We start from the raw sequence: 13,715 nt of genomic DNA on the forward strand, positions 1-13,715 counted from the left end.
GGGGGGGGGCGCCCAGGGGGGTATTGTCGCGGGGGCTCAGGCAAAGGTTGGAGAGCGCGAGAGACCCTTGCGCTACCCCCTGGGTGTTGGGGGCTGCGAATTTCGTGAGCCGAGGGGAGGGTTGATCATGATGGGGGGGATGATGAGGGCCGCACCGGGCCGTGTCTTGAGCGCATTGGGCTCACCTTGTGGTGGGGGAAACTGCCGCCGCTTGGCCGTGAGTTACCGTCACCTCTTCCCCCTTCTTGCACCCCAGCACCCCGGCACCCCCACCCCACGCCCTCGTACCCCCCAGGCGTACCCCCCACCCCAAACCCCACGCCCTTGCGCCCGTCAAACCCACAGTGGCGCTACCTCGCCGTGCGCGAGGACGCAGCCCGCGCCCGCGCCGCAGCAGTCGGCGGCGAGGGGCCGTGGCGGCCTTGGGTGCCCCAGAAGGAGCTGCGTGTGCCGCCTGCGTTTGTGATACGCGGCTGCACCGATGGCGCCGACTTTGCCGTGCTGGGGGCGGCCAGGGGCAACGTGCCGCTCCACTACCTCGTGGATACCATGTCTGTCCGGCTGGCCGCTGATTACGTGAGCCCAGGCGTGGGGCGGCAAGAGGGGCTCGATTATGCCAGCACGTCATTTCTGTTGTTGAAAGCACGGACTCAACGACCCCACACGCCCGGCAAATCGAGCAGTCGCCAGCCTTCAGCATCACCGCGCATGCGGGAGCGACCCCTCTCAAACTTCATGCTTTATGCTGCCGGCACCGCAGCAGTGCCCACCATGCCCCCCGACCCGCCCCGAAAACCTTGCGGCGGCCGCGCCAGGCCTCGAGGTGCCTGCGCCACTCCTTCCTGGCCAGCTGCATCAGATCAGTGGACGCAAGGCTGCGGCTCGAGCTGCAGATGCTGCGGGATGCCGAGGGCGCGGGGTGCGCGCTGCCGCTGGCGGGGGCCCTCGCGGGGGCGGCGGAGCGGGAGGGGGGCCGCTCCGCAGACTGCCTGCGGCTGTACACCTCGGTGAGCGGGCGCGGCGCCTGGGGCGGCATGCTGGCGTGACAGCGGGCTGCGGCATGGCGCTGCTCAGGCGTGGCTCTGGCTGTGGCGGCGGGAGGCAGGGTTTGTGTCGGGCGGCGACTGTCGTCCAGCAGGGCTCTGATGCAGCCGGGTCTGATCCCACCATTCCTTCTCACACTGTCCAGCTGTATACCCCCCCCCCACACACACACACACAAACACATACACTTGCGTACGTACACGGATTTGGATCAGGATTGTTACAAGATTCCGCGGTCGCCCGCTCCTGGAGCCATCCAGGCTCATGGGATGTAGCGTTGTAGCATCAGCGTTGTGTAACTTGAACGTACATGTGCAAACACACACACACACACACACACACACACACACATGCGAACATCCTGCCCGCTCAACCCCATGGCCAGCTCTTCCCGAGCCTGGAGGCGTTTGTGGAGGCGGCCATGGGGGACCGGTGGGAGGTGGTGAGGGGCCACCCAGACGCTGACAAGCGGGGCTGCGCGCTCAAGCTGCGCCCAGAGGCTGCAGGCGTCGGCGGCAGCGGGAAGCAAGGCCCAGAACAGCAGGACGGCCGCCGCGGCGTGGACCTTCGCGGGGAGGGAGCAATGGGGTGCGGCCGAGTGACGAGCGCGCAAGGCGGTCCCGACCACGATGCTGCCCACAACTTCTGGCAGGCAAGGCCTGCTGAGGCGGGATACGCTGTGCCTCTTGTGGTGCCCTTTGGCCCATCGTTCTTTGGGTGATGATGGCTGGCTGCCAATCAACGCCTCAGTCCCATGCACATTTGATCCGTTCACAAGCAGCATTCCTTTGTTGTGGCCCACAGCTTACTATGGTGGTGGTGCGCCAGCAGTCATTCTTGCGTGGTTTTCAAGATCACTGTTTGGAAATGAAGTTGAACCTTAACACCTCTGCTGCAGCTTGTGCAGCGTTGCGATCTGCTGCAGCTCATGCAGCATTGCAGTTGCCATCGTGAAAGCCGATGTTGTTCGAAACGCGGCGCTGAATGGAGAGCGCACATGCCACGCATGTGCCACGAAATGTGCTTTTGGGCGTTGCGTGCAATCCGTCGTTGCAAAATTGCTTGTTGTTGTAGAACGTCGAGGAAATTTGCGCAGCGAGCATGCCGGGTTGTGTGGAGCCTGAAATCGCCTGTGCGTGACTGCAACAGCACATACAGGCGAAAATCTTGGCAGGGCGGGTGCAGCCGTTGATAGCATCGAAGCCTGCAATGCGGTCAGATGACACGCACCAACCTCTCATTGAGGTAGGCGTGGTGTCACAAATGAAGGCTTGAGATGGCTGGTGGCAAAGTTGCCAGCGCAGCACAGGCCAGAGCAGCATGTTTTGGCCCCTGCACCTGTTGCAGGCAGCTTGGGGTTGCCATCGCCTTGGCATGTGAGGCCTTGCAGCGGGCCACGGTGTTCAGGCACAGCGCAACAGGTTGGTGATTGCGTGACAGCACAGCGCCCAGGGCGAGCTACTTGCACCGTCACTGCTGTTGCGGGTAGTGACGCCTGTCCTGCCCAAGCGCGGTGACATTCTGCCCGCCGTTCTGCAGTCATCGCACCACCAGGCGTCAAAGCGAGCCCCTTCACCGCTCCACCGCCATGACGCAGCGGAGAGCGGCGTTGCCCGTCCGCCTGTACATCGTCCCTACCCCACCCTCCCGCACCACCCCAAGGAACAGCATGGGCGTCGACCGGTGCAGCGGGTGCGCTGCCAGCTGCAGTGTTGTCGGCTCACTCGCGCAGCACAGCAGGCACCTCGGGTTGCGCTTGCCCATGCTAGATTCGTGTCGCGACACAGAGGGCCCACGCACTCATACTGGTCCGACCTGCTGTGACCCATACGCACCTGTGAAGGTTGAGCTGGCTGCAGGTGGGCATGTCGTTTAGGAGTTCACACAAGGTGATAAGCATCGGCGTTCGGGGTGTTTTCATGCTTGTTGATGGGATTGCTGAATCACTGCTGAGGGCTGCGGGAGCGGGGTTACGAGTTCCATGGCATTGGCGTGATTCCAAGCCCCTTTCACCCTCCTTGGTTTGGTCCTTGGCGTCCAAACCCCGCTGTCACCCATGTCTAACCGCAGCGACGGTTGCCCCCTTGCTACATCCTCTCAGTGTGTCCACACTGAGAGACGAAACCCTGAGTTTGCCTCTGTGGGTCCATGGGAAACCCTGTGGACGCAGTGTGTGCGATGAGTCTCTTCAGCCGTCACATCCAGGCAGCGCATGTGTCGCACCGGGCAAGTGAAGTCATGAATTAGCAGTCACATGGCGCCACAACGCACATGCACCTATGCAATTCTTTCACTCCACCACCCACTTGTTTAATGCGCCTCTGGATCCAGCCTCGATTCGCCCGCCCAGCACGCTGCGGTACTGCCCGTACGGTGTACCCCAACAGTACAGTGTACCCCAACTTTTGTTGAATGCCTTTTCACGAGCGCACAGAATTTCCTGTTCACTTAGCTTAATGGTTTCAATACAACCCGCTTGTATGGAATCCATGTCACCTCTACACCAGTCTTCAGCAGCGATTACATAATCGAGTTTGGATGCCATTGGTATCTGAACGGCATCCATCGTTCGCGGGACACAATCAAGAAAGACTTCAAGAAAAGGACTCCCAAACAGTCTATGCACAAGCACAACAGCAGGTCCCAAACAACAGGCATCAACAAGCAAGCGCACACACCGGTCGTCAAGGCTTTGGTTGGGGGACTGGCATATGGGCTTTGTGCACATGAGCTGCAGTGTTGATGTTGCCCATTTACAACTACACATGAGCAAACAACAGCCACTGCTTGCCACAGAGGCGGTCCTCAGCCACCCGCATGCGCTCTAATCGCACTCCTCCCATCCCGTCTCGCACCCCTCCTCGCCCGCGCCCACCGCCGCTGCCAGGGGCATCATGGGCGCAGGTGTATTGCAGGGCACCTCAGGCCAGCAGGGCAGTGCTCCGCAGAAACGTGGCGGCACACGTAAGGGTTGTACGATGCGTCGCGGCCGTCGGGCGTCAATTCAACCATCCATGTCGTCCGCGCTACCTGGGTGGTAACCAGGTAGCCATGCAGGTGGCCCTCGATGAAAGGGCAAAGCTTGGGGCGGTCGCCACTGCGCCCGCCCTGTGCGTTGAGGTTGCGGCGTAATGTGGTTGTTAGCGGGGGAGAGGCGTGGTTAGCAAAGGCTTGAGCATTGTCGTGCCAAAGGGTGGCGGCTCACGCGTGTGAGTCAGCGTGCACCTGGCTGCCTGGCAGCATTGCGGGCCCCGCAATGCACACAGCATGGCGCTGTGGCTGCCGTGCCTGCGCAGGTGCGTCACGACGACCCCCCTACCGCCCCCTTCCCCCTGGCTACTAGGCAGGAGCGAGTCCACCCACCCCCTCGCGCTCCATGATGCCTTTGAGGAGGTTGCCAACCTTCCCCAGCTCCAGCCGCGGCCGCTTCATCTGTTTCATCACAGGCCGCAGCTTGCAGAGGCATTCCTGCGCCAGGCCGCCGCAACCCCTCTCGGACCGCGCGCCCTCGCCGCTCGCCGTCCACTGCCTGCCGGCGGCGCCGCTGCTGCTGACGGTGCGGCGCGGTCCGGCCCCCGCGGCATCAGCGGTGGGGTCGTACTCGGCTTGGGGTGAGCCGCCGCGCTCCAGCCCTGCGGGCCACTCGCCGAGGCCCTCTCCGCGCTCGGCCCGCCGCTCCTCGCCAGCAGCGACGCCGTCCGCGGGCGCTGGCGACGCCCCCTGCCGGCGCCGTTTGGCCTCCCTCGGCGACGGCGAACGCCGCGCGCCCAGCGCCCCCGCCGCCCGCGGGTCCCCGCCAGTTTCCTCAGGCCCCACCTCTCCCTCCTCCTCCTGCTGCCGCTGCCGCCGCCGCTGCTGCCTGGCGGCAGCCTTGTCCGCCTCTCGCCGCAGCCACCGCGCCGCAAGCCCCTCCGGCAGGCGAGATCCCCGCCAGAAGTTGACGCCTGGCTCTGCGCCACCGCGGATGCGAATGAGAGAGCCTTGGCGCTGCGCAAAGGTTTGCGGGCGCATCACAACAGCGAGAGCGCTGGGTCGGGCTGTTGCGCGTGCCACCACCAGCTGCTGGACGTCCAGGTTGGCCGCTGCAAAGGTGCCCGGCTCCCAGTACAACTGCGGCAGATGGTCCAGGTGTGAGTCGCATGGGGTGAGCCCCACTTGAAAGCACATTCCAGCGCAGGCGCGCATGCGCGAGGGGCTCCTAGCGCAAGCATGCCCAACACCTGCCAACACCATCCCCTGGCTACACGACCGGGGCCGGGAGGGGGTTGAAGGGAGGAGCGATGGGGTAAGGGATCAACGGGAGGTTGTCGTTCCATGATCACCTGTGCGTAGAGCTTCAGGGAGGGGCTGCACATGCCCATCACGGTCAGAATGGGCAGCTCTGGGTCCCGCGAGGCCGCGGCAGCGTCCACAGCGTACGCCTGCAGTGCAGCCACCTCCTGCGCGAACAGCTCGTGACTCAGCAGGTGCTGGTCCCAGCCGGCCGCCAGCGCAGCAGCCGTTGGTGCACCGCCCGGCGGTGCCCGCACCAGGCGGACTGCCCGGCAGCAGAGCGAGATGAAGCGCGCCAGCGAGGACGGAGTGGCGGCATCGCCGGCTGCAGCGCCGCCCCCGCCGCCTCCGAAATGTCTGTGGATCAACCCCTGCACCGCCTGCGGCAGCATCTCCCACAAAACACCGAGGTCCACCGCGACCTGAAGCCCAATCTCCTGCCGCCAGGCGCGGTGCCCAGGCCGCCATTGCGCCGCGTGCGGCTGCGGCGGCCAGCCGTACAGGCTGGCGGCGCAGATGATGCTCAGGGCCAGCATCAACTCAGACAGCTCGCAACGGTGCGCAGTGTTCTCCACAAATCGGGGGAAGCCGCCGCCGTGCCGCATGCACTCCAACACAAAGAGCTCCTTCCGAGCCTCGTGGCCTGGGGGCAGCGCGCGCACCCAGCGCCGCACGGCCGTGGGATCCGCGAGCGGGGCTTGGAAGCTGCCCGCATCCACGCTGCTGCTGCGGCTGCGACTGGGTGTGCGCTGGCTGCTGCAGCTGCGGTGGCGGCTGCTCTCGTCGCTGGAACTGCACCGGTGCCGAGAGTCCCGCGCTTCTGCTTGCTGATTCTGCCTTGGCTGTAGTGGCGGCTCGGCATGCTGCTCCTGCTGCTGATTGGGGTGCGGCTGCCCTGCCTGCAGGCTGTTGCTCATCTCCATAGCACTGGAGGCAAGTGTACACTCTCTGGCAAAGCCATCGTCGCAGTCGCGCTGCAACATGTGTGGCCGCTCCTCCATGCGCTGCTGCTGCTGCTGTTGCTGCAACTGCTGCTGCTGCTGCTGCTGCTGCTGCTGCTGCTGCTGCTGCTGCTGCTGCTGCTGCTCCTGCCGCCGCCGCCACTCCTGCTGCTGCTCCCACTGCTGCTGCTCCTCCTGCTGGTGGTGCTGCTGCTGCTTCTCCTGCTGCTGCTGCTGCTCCCAATGCTGCGGCTGCGGCTGCTGCTGCTGCTGCTGCTGCTGCTGCTGCTGCTGCTGCTGCCGCCGCCGCCACTCCTGCCGCTGCTCCCACTGCTGCTGCTGCTGCTCCTGCTGGTGGTGCTGCTGCTGCTTCTCCTGCTGCTGCTGCTCCCAATGCTGCGGCTGCTGCTGCTGCTGCTGCTGCTGCTGTTGCTGTGCCTGCTGGTCTTGCTTGCCCCAAGCGCCAGGCGCCTGCTCTGTCTGGTGCAGCTGCTGCAGCAGCGCCTGCAACGCCTCGGTATCGGGCGGCTGGCAGCGCGACACCGCCACTGTGTGTACCAGTCGAAGGGCCTCTGAGCGCAGGGCAGGCGGCAACCCAGCAGCGACGCCGCCGCCGTGGCTGCCGCCAATATTTGCACCCAGCAGCGCCACAGCGTCACCCAGCGAAGCCCCAGCCTGCTGCATCAGGGCCGACAGCTCCGCCAGCGGCTGCTGCAGCAGCGCCAGCTTGGCCAGGCGCAGGGCAACCAGCACGCATGACGCGCGGTCCCCCAGGTGCGCGCCACCGCCGTATGCACTGCTGCTAGCGATGTTGCTGCCTCTGCCCGCATGATACACCTTCTCGGCCTGTCTGAATGCCGTCAACGCCGCCGACCACACCGCCGGTGCTGCTGCTGCGAGGCCGCTCTGGCTGAGCAGCCGGCTGAGGGCGACAGGCACCGCCTCGCCCGGCCACAGGCGCAGCAGTGTTGACTCCCTGTCGATCGTGCCTGAGGCAGGGATGTTGGGTGCAGAGCTGCTAAAAGGAGTTGTGCAGGTTGGCTGCGTTGTTCGCACCCGCCTGTCTGGCGTGCTTGGAAGCAGGCTAGCAGTCACCACGTTTTCTTGGCATGTCTGGCTGCAGCACCAGGACAGCGGGACCTCTCACCATCACACGCGAGTGTCAGACGCAGCACCGCCACCACGCTGCGCAGCGCCACGCTGCCGTCCAAGTTGAGGCATGCCACCACAGCACCCTCGATGGACCCCTCGAGGGCGAGCTCTGGTGACAGCTGCCGCAGCCGGTGCGCTGCCAGCAGCAACGATTCGACCTCGTGGGCGCAGCAAAACAGCAGCTGCAGGTGGGTGTCACTAGCCATGGCAGCGACGCCCTGCGGTGGTCGGCGACGAGTGCGCGCAGCGCGTTGACACAATGGGTGCAAGTGGCCGACGTCAATTGCGGGTAGGTGCGTCATAAATCCACCTGCATCTTATTATCAGCGACTCGGCATTTCACGCTGTCCCGATGAGTCGCGTGCAACTTGAGGACGAGTGCTGCGCCGAATAGATCGCGCACGATGCGGGCTGAGCAATACGAGGATCGCAGGATCTTTTACTGATGAATTCTGGTCCGTTTTGGGGCCATCCAACCGCCCCCACAGCATGCCGCCAAGTTCCGTCACTGCATGCCCGCCCGCATCTCTGGACCTCGCTGTCGTAAAAATTGCTGGCAGGGGGGTGGTTTCGCAAGCCCTGTTGGGCTGACGTGGTCTTGTTAATCAGATCGTGGCTTGTACTTTAATTACTTTAATTACATGAGGTCAGGCGGGATGTGGCCGCTGTCCTAGCACGCAGGCTCACAGGCAGCATCAGCTTGGCGATTGGCGCACTGTCAGCAAAGGCCTTAGCAACAAACGCGGAGGGGCGCGCGTGAGCGCGACATGCACGTTGCGACTGAAAGGCTGGAGGTCAGCATCCGTGACCCACATCCAAGGGGTTGACCACTGCGCTGCGGGAGAGTGGAGTGGTGGTAATCCTGAAGTGATTGGACATAATCATCCAGGGCCGCGAGGCGGCGGGCGGGGGGGGGGGGGAGACAAGGAACGAAGTGCGATTGGCCAGCAAGAGACAGCGCACCTTGGAATGACGCTATGTCGGAGGCAGGTGGTCAATCCGCCCTCCCCTTGCAAACTGCAGTGCCGTTACCAAGCGGTCAAGCCGTTTGTTCACTCATCACCGCGCGTGCTCTCCTGATTGTACAGCCACAGCCATTCCTGTGCTGAGCTGCAAGAGGCAAAACCATCACCCTGCAGGTTAAAAGTGCCAACATGCCAGCTTTCAGGGCTGCTTCCGACGTGCACCAGCCAGTCCCTTGTCACCATCTGAGATTGCCATCTCACAAGGTGCAACGTTCCAACTGCAGTGTTTCCTCCCCTCATTGTTTACGGCCGGGGATGTCACGGAGTGCTTGGGGTGTGCGGACAGCACCAGAACCACGCCCCACATGCACGCGATAGTGCTGTGCCAGCAGTGAGCCGACATCAAGGATGGGCAAGGCAGCTGAGATGATCTCATGCACCCAAATAGGCTCATTCCCCAAAGCGGGCGTTGTGCCGACATGCTGCGCGTTTCATGGGCGCTAGCAAGGTTTGACGACCCTGCCTGTCTATCTGTCTGTTTGCTTCCCAATACTGCATGAGAAGCCACAAAGTCATCGTATGCAAACAATAGAACAGAAATGTGCCACAAATAACACGACAGGGATAAGCCCGACATTTGCATTCAACATTGCACATGATGTGCACATACAGTACAACACTGCATCTTAATGCACACTGCCAGCGCTGCCACTACGTGCTCTGGATACCCTCCACCTGCAGCTGGTCTGTGCGGGTTGGCTGCAGCACGGGGCATTGCATTCGCATGCCTTGGGCAGCCATGGCTGGTGCAGCTGTCCCGTGTGCGCCTCGCTGGTACCGCAGATTGCACGTTGCAGTTGCGCTTGCCGCTGACGCAATCCGCTGCAAAGGGCGTCCTGCTGAGGCTCCAGGCCTGATGGTGCTGGCGGCTGCGGAACAAACCCTCCCCCCGCCGCGGTCTAGAGACAAAATAGAGAACGCCCCGGGAGCCTCAGGGCTCCCCGCATTGTCGAGCGCACTGACGCCACGCTTAGAGGGACTGCAACCTTCCAAAGCCGCTGCTGCTGCTACCACTTCTGTATTATTGGCCACAGCTGTTGGGCCGCCCGCGGCTTCGGTCGTTGTGAATGGCGCCGTCATGGGGGCAGCAGCTGTAATGATGAGGTCATCGAGGTCCTGCGCAGCCAACACCCCGGCTACAGGCGGCGGCACCGACAGCCGCCGCTGCTGCTCATCCCGGGCAGCCTCGTCGAGCGCGCGCCGCGCGTTGCGTGCCGCGCTGCCGCGGGCTCGTGTCCCGCCGGTGCTGGCGCTGCCGGCCTGTGACCGTGGCTGCTGAGGGCTGCAGGCGAGGTTGCCTGCTAGGACGGCGGGGGCTGATGCACCCTGGGACCCTATCACATGAGAGGACTTTCGCCGCTGCTGCTCCTGCTGCTGCTGCTGCTGCTCCTGCTGCTGGCTGCCAATCTGGTGTGTGGAAATTACGGCTGCCAAAGCGGGGGACTCCACTGGTGCACTGGCTCGGTCGTGGGACCCCCTGCAGCGGCCCACCGTCATCCCGCCTGCGCGCTCAGCGGCGTGCTCCGCCTGTGCCGCCGCCTCCGCCGCAGCCGAGGCCGCCGCTTCCGCCGCCGCCGCCCTTGCTGCTGCGCGTGCTGCAGTGTCCTCCAGCCGCCGCCTCAGCTCCTCCAGGGCCACCTCATCTGCCTTCATCATCAGGGCCGCCGCGGCCTTCTCCCCCAGCACCCGCAGCCCCCTCGGCAGCGCCGCCTCCAGCGCGTCCAGCCGCCCCTCCAGCTGCCGGGCGGCTTCCCGCGGTTGCATGCCTGCGACCGCCGCCTTTGCATTCTCCGAGGCGGCGCGCTGGACTGCCGCGAGGGCCGCGTCAAAGTCGCTGCGAACCTTGGACAGCTTGCGGCGCAGGTCAACCTGGGGGTTTTTGGCGGGCAGGGCGAGGTTTTGCAAAGTGAGCCGGGCAGTACCCTCAAAGACTGTCGATCGGGGTCCAGCCAACTTGAGGCCGTTGGCTAGCGCATGCTGATCAAAACATCAAAGCAAACATATCTGCATCGCGCCAGGCCTGTGTACATCAAACAGGGCTGGCGTCACCACTCACGAAGCCCTGTGTGCATCACACCGCCTGACAACTCCAACAACGCTGCATCTGCCTCACCTTGAGCACTGCCTCCTCCCGCCCGGCCAGTGCCCCTGGCAGCGCCTCCAGCCGCGCCTCCAGCCCTGCCACTGCCCCCCTCAAGCCCCCGGCCTCCTGCGCCGCCACTGCCGCTGCTGCGGCGACCGCCGCCTCCAGGTCTGCGCGCTGCACCGCCCCGGACAGGCGCCCCGCCTGATCTCCAAGCTGCAGCAGTGATGCTTCTGCACGGTCAAGCCTGGAGGTTGGAACACAGTCAAAGGGGGGTTGCACAGGTTTCGAAAGGTTTCCCGGTTTGCGCTTGTCAGCGAGCCTCGCTGTGAACCGCCGCCTCCCCTACGACCATGCTGCAGGTAACCCGCTGCTGCAGCAGCACCACCAGCGGCAGCTGTGTTGTCGCCCCAACCCCCCACCTGGTGACGGCAGCGCTCGTTTGCTCCCGCAGCTGCTGCACCGACGCATCCGTGCGCCCTGACAGCGCGGCAAGGCCGCGTCGCAGCTCCTCGCACCGCTCGTGCGCGTTGTTGCAGTGCGCGGAGAATGCCTTGGTCGCTGAGCGCTGGGTGTCGAGCGCTGCATGCAGCTGCTGCAGCTGTCCCTCCACCTTCACACCCAGCTGGTTGGTGCTCGCCTGCATGCACACAGCAAAGTCAAATATCGAAGGGGAATTCGATTCCAGCAGTGTTTAGCAGGCCGGACCTTCCAAATTGATTGTTGAAGCCGTGTGTCCTGAAAGATGCCGCTTGCTCTGCGCACCTGCAATTCCCGCCACCGCTGTTCAGCTGCAGCCGAGGCTGCCGCCGCCTCGTCCTCCGCAGCCGCCGCCCGAGCGTCCAGCGCCCGCAGGCCGTCCTCCAGCTGGGCCTGCCGCTGCTGCTGCAACCCCACGCTGTCTGCGACGTGGGCCCCTTCGCTGTGCGCCGCTGCCAGTTCTGCGCCCAGGCGCGATACCGCTGCCGAGGCCTGTGCGCAGTCGTGCTCCAGGCGTCCGACCGCTGCCCTGAGCTGCTGGTCGCTCTCTTGCACCTGCCAAGTGAGGGTGGGCCAGCAGCGCAAGCAAGGATCCTCCCATGTTCTCTCCAAAACGCCGTGTCAAAGCACAAGATTCCCGAGTTTGTGCGCCGATGAGTCAAGCAGGCTGCCCCCAAGCTAAGCACATGAGGTCTCCCGACTGCTGCCCGCCGCTTCCACTGCTCTCGCCTGCCAGAGAGTGTCAAGCCGCGAGTCCGCCTGCCCCATGCGGCCGCGCAGCTGCGCCACCTCGCGGCCCGCGTGCTGCGCCGCTGCCAGGGCGTCGGCGGCAGCAGCGGCAGCAGCCTTTGCTTCCGAGAGCGCCTCACACGCCATCGGGCATTGGTCCTGGCAACATCAGCACAGGCGCGTTGTGCTTCTGTGAACTCAGCGACCAAGCAGCCAGTAGGGTTGCAAGCTCAGCGTAGTGCAATTGCCACTGCACTCTCCCATGCTGTTGGCAACCTTGTCGTCAGGCCCAGGGAGTCTCTGATTTGTGCCCTCATTGCCCTCCGTTTTTCCGCCTTTTTTGTGTGCCGCGAAGCACTCACCAGCGCCCCCTGGCCCCAACTCTCTAGCAATCCAAACGCGCCCACTTCGCCGCCCGGCGTGCGCCGCACCGCCGCCGACCCCTTCATATCTGCGACGCCGCTGGACGCTGCCTGTCGCTCCACTGCACTGCCGGCGGCCGTGGGCGCGGCTCCCGCCGCAGCCTTGCCAGCCGCAGTGCTGCTGGGCTCTATGGCGGGGCCTCCAGCGCCAGAGGAGCTCACGGCGGCCCTGGAGCTCGCAAGAACGCCCTCCGCTGCGGGAAGCACACCGGCACGCTGTGAGGGTGGCCCGCTGCCCTTTGCGCCACGTGGGGTGTTGCAGCTGCTGGGCGGAGGGAGGCCTGCGCCAACCTGCGCCATGGGCCCTGCGATGCGCGGGCTGCGCGGGCTCTGGACCGCCGAGCCGCCTACCCCACTGCCAACCCCTCCTGGCGCTGCCGATAGCTGGCCTAGCGGCAGGGAAAGCTGGGCGGCGACGGATATGCGGCGCGCCTGCAGCCTTAGCTCCGTCTGAGGGTGGATGGGAGCGCGGCGGTGATGACTGTTGGGCCTCACCAAGCTTCGCGACAGAGTCTCTACACCCATGCATAAATTCCCTGATCAAAGTGTTTCCTCGCATAGGCGGATCTTCGCTGCGGCATGTTGCGCACCTGCACCGCATCCAGCTGTTGCTGCAGTGCATCACCCCTCTGTTCGCTGCGCTCCAGCTGCGCCCGGACGAGCGAGGCATCGATGGTGTTGATCAAGCGTAGAATAAATGTTGAAAAAGCACCAGATGACATCCAAGCTTTCGCGTACCTTCACGCTGAGCTGGGTGCAGACGTCCTGCAGCCCCAGGACGTCCTGGCTCAGCAGCGCCACTGCAGCCTCCATGTTCAGAATTGCAACACACGAATGTGCCGCCCGGAGCAGCGTGCAACGTGCAGTCTGATCTGCATTCCGAGTTGGGCTTTGACCGGGCAGTGCTTATGTAACTAGTCGGTTGCATGTGCCCTCTGAGCATCACGCAGTGATACTGAAGGTTATTGTTGCACAAAGAACGTGGTGATACTCAGCGGCTCACTTTGACCATCACGTGCACAGTGGAGGAGGACGTTCACCCAGAGCCAGGATTTCAAGCGGCCCGGGGATGGGGGGATGGGGTGGGGGGTGCCCCCACGTGGGGCGCTAGTTTGCACAGGCGGCGGGCGCGTGGGGGCCGCTGGGGGGCTCAGATAGGTTGTGTGAGGGGGGGGTGGGGGCAGGGCAACGGCTAGGAAAGGAAATAATGCTGGTGCTAGCTGCCAGGAAGTGAACAAGGTTCCGCAACTGCAGGGATTTCGCGTTTTAGAATACAGCAAATGTGGGCTTACACGGGCGCCGGTTTGCATATCATGAAATAACGGCAGAGAAACAGGGCAGGGGGTGTTCTACATCCATAATGGCTGTACAATGAATCTGCAATAAGCAGGCAGTGCGACATGACTGTTGAAATTTTGTGTGCACGTCATTGCGGGTGGTGTGGTTGGTCAGCAAAACGCCTCGTGCGGATGTGCTTCTGCAGTGTCATGACATTGTGTAATCGGTAACATTGTTGCCGGGGATGTCTTTCAAGCGGCGGGGGGGGGGGGGGAGATAGCCCCGGCGG

At 64.0% G+C, this 13,715-nt stretch overlaps 1 protein-coding gene across 1 annotated transcript; it reads right to left on the reverse strand.

Annotated features, from left to right (window-relative positions):
* Positions 1-4,383: 4,383 nt before the first annotated feature.
* Positions 4,384-12,961, reverse strand: MNEG_0690 (hypothetical protein; the record flags this gene model as incomplete). Its single annotated transcript, XM_014050823.1, has 12 exons — positions 4,384-5,154; positions 5,367-6,108; positions 6,262-7,246; positions 7,405-7,627; positions 9,926-10,303; positions 10,548-10,764; positions 10,940-11,157; positions 11,283-11,552; positions 11,787-11,885; positions 12,089-12,598; positions 12,739-12,795; positions 12,887-12,961. The coding sequence occupies 12 exons, from the start codon at positions 12,959-12,961 to the stop codon at positions 4,384-4,386; spliced, it is 4,545 nt and encodes a 1,514-aa protein (XP_013906277.1).
* Between the last annotated feature and the right edge of the window lie 754 nt (positions 12,962-13,715).

Source organism: Monoraphidium neglectum (genome assembly GCF_000611645.1).
Source record: "Monoraphidium neglectum strain SAG 48.87 unplaced genomic scaffold scaffold00059, whole genome shotgun sequence".
Lineage (NCBI taxonomy): Eukaryota > Viridiplantae > Chlorophyta > Chlorophyceae > Sphaeropleales > Selenastraceae > Monoraphidium > Monoraphidium neglectum.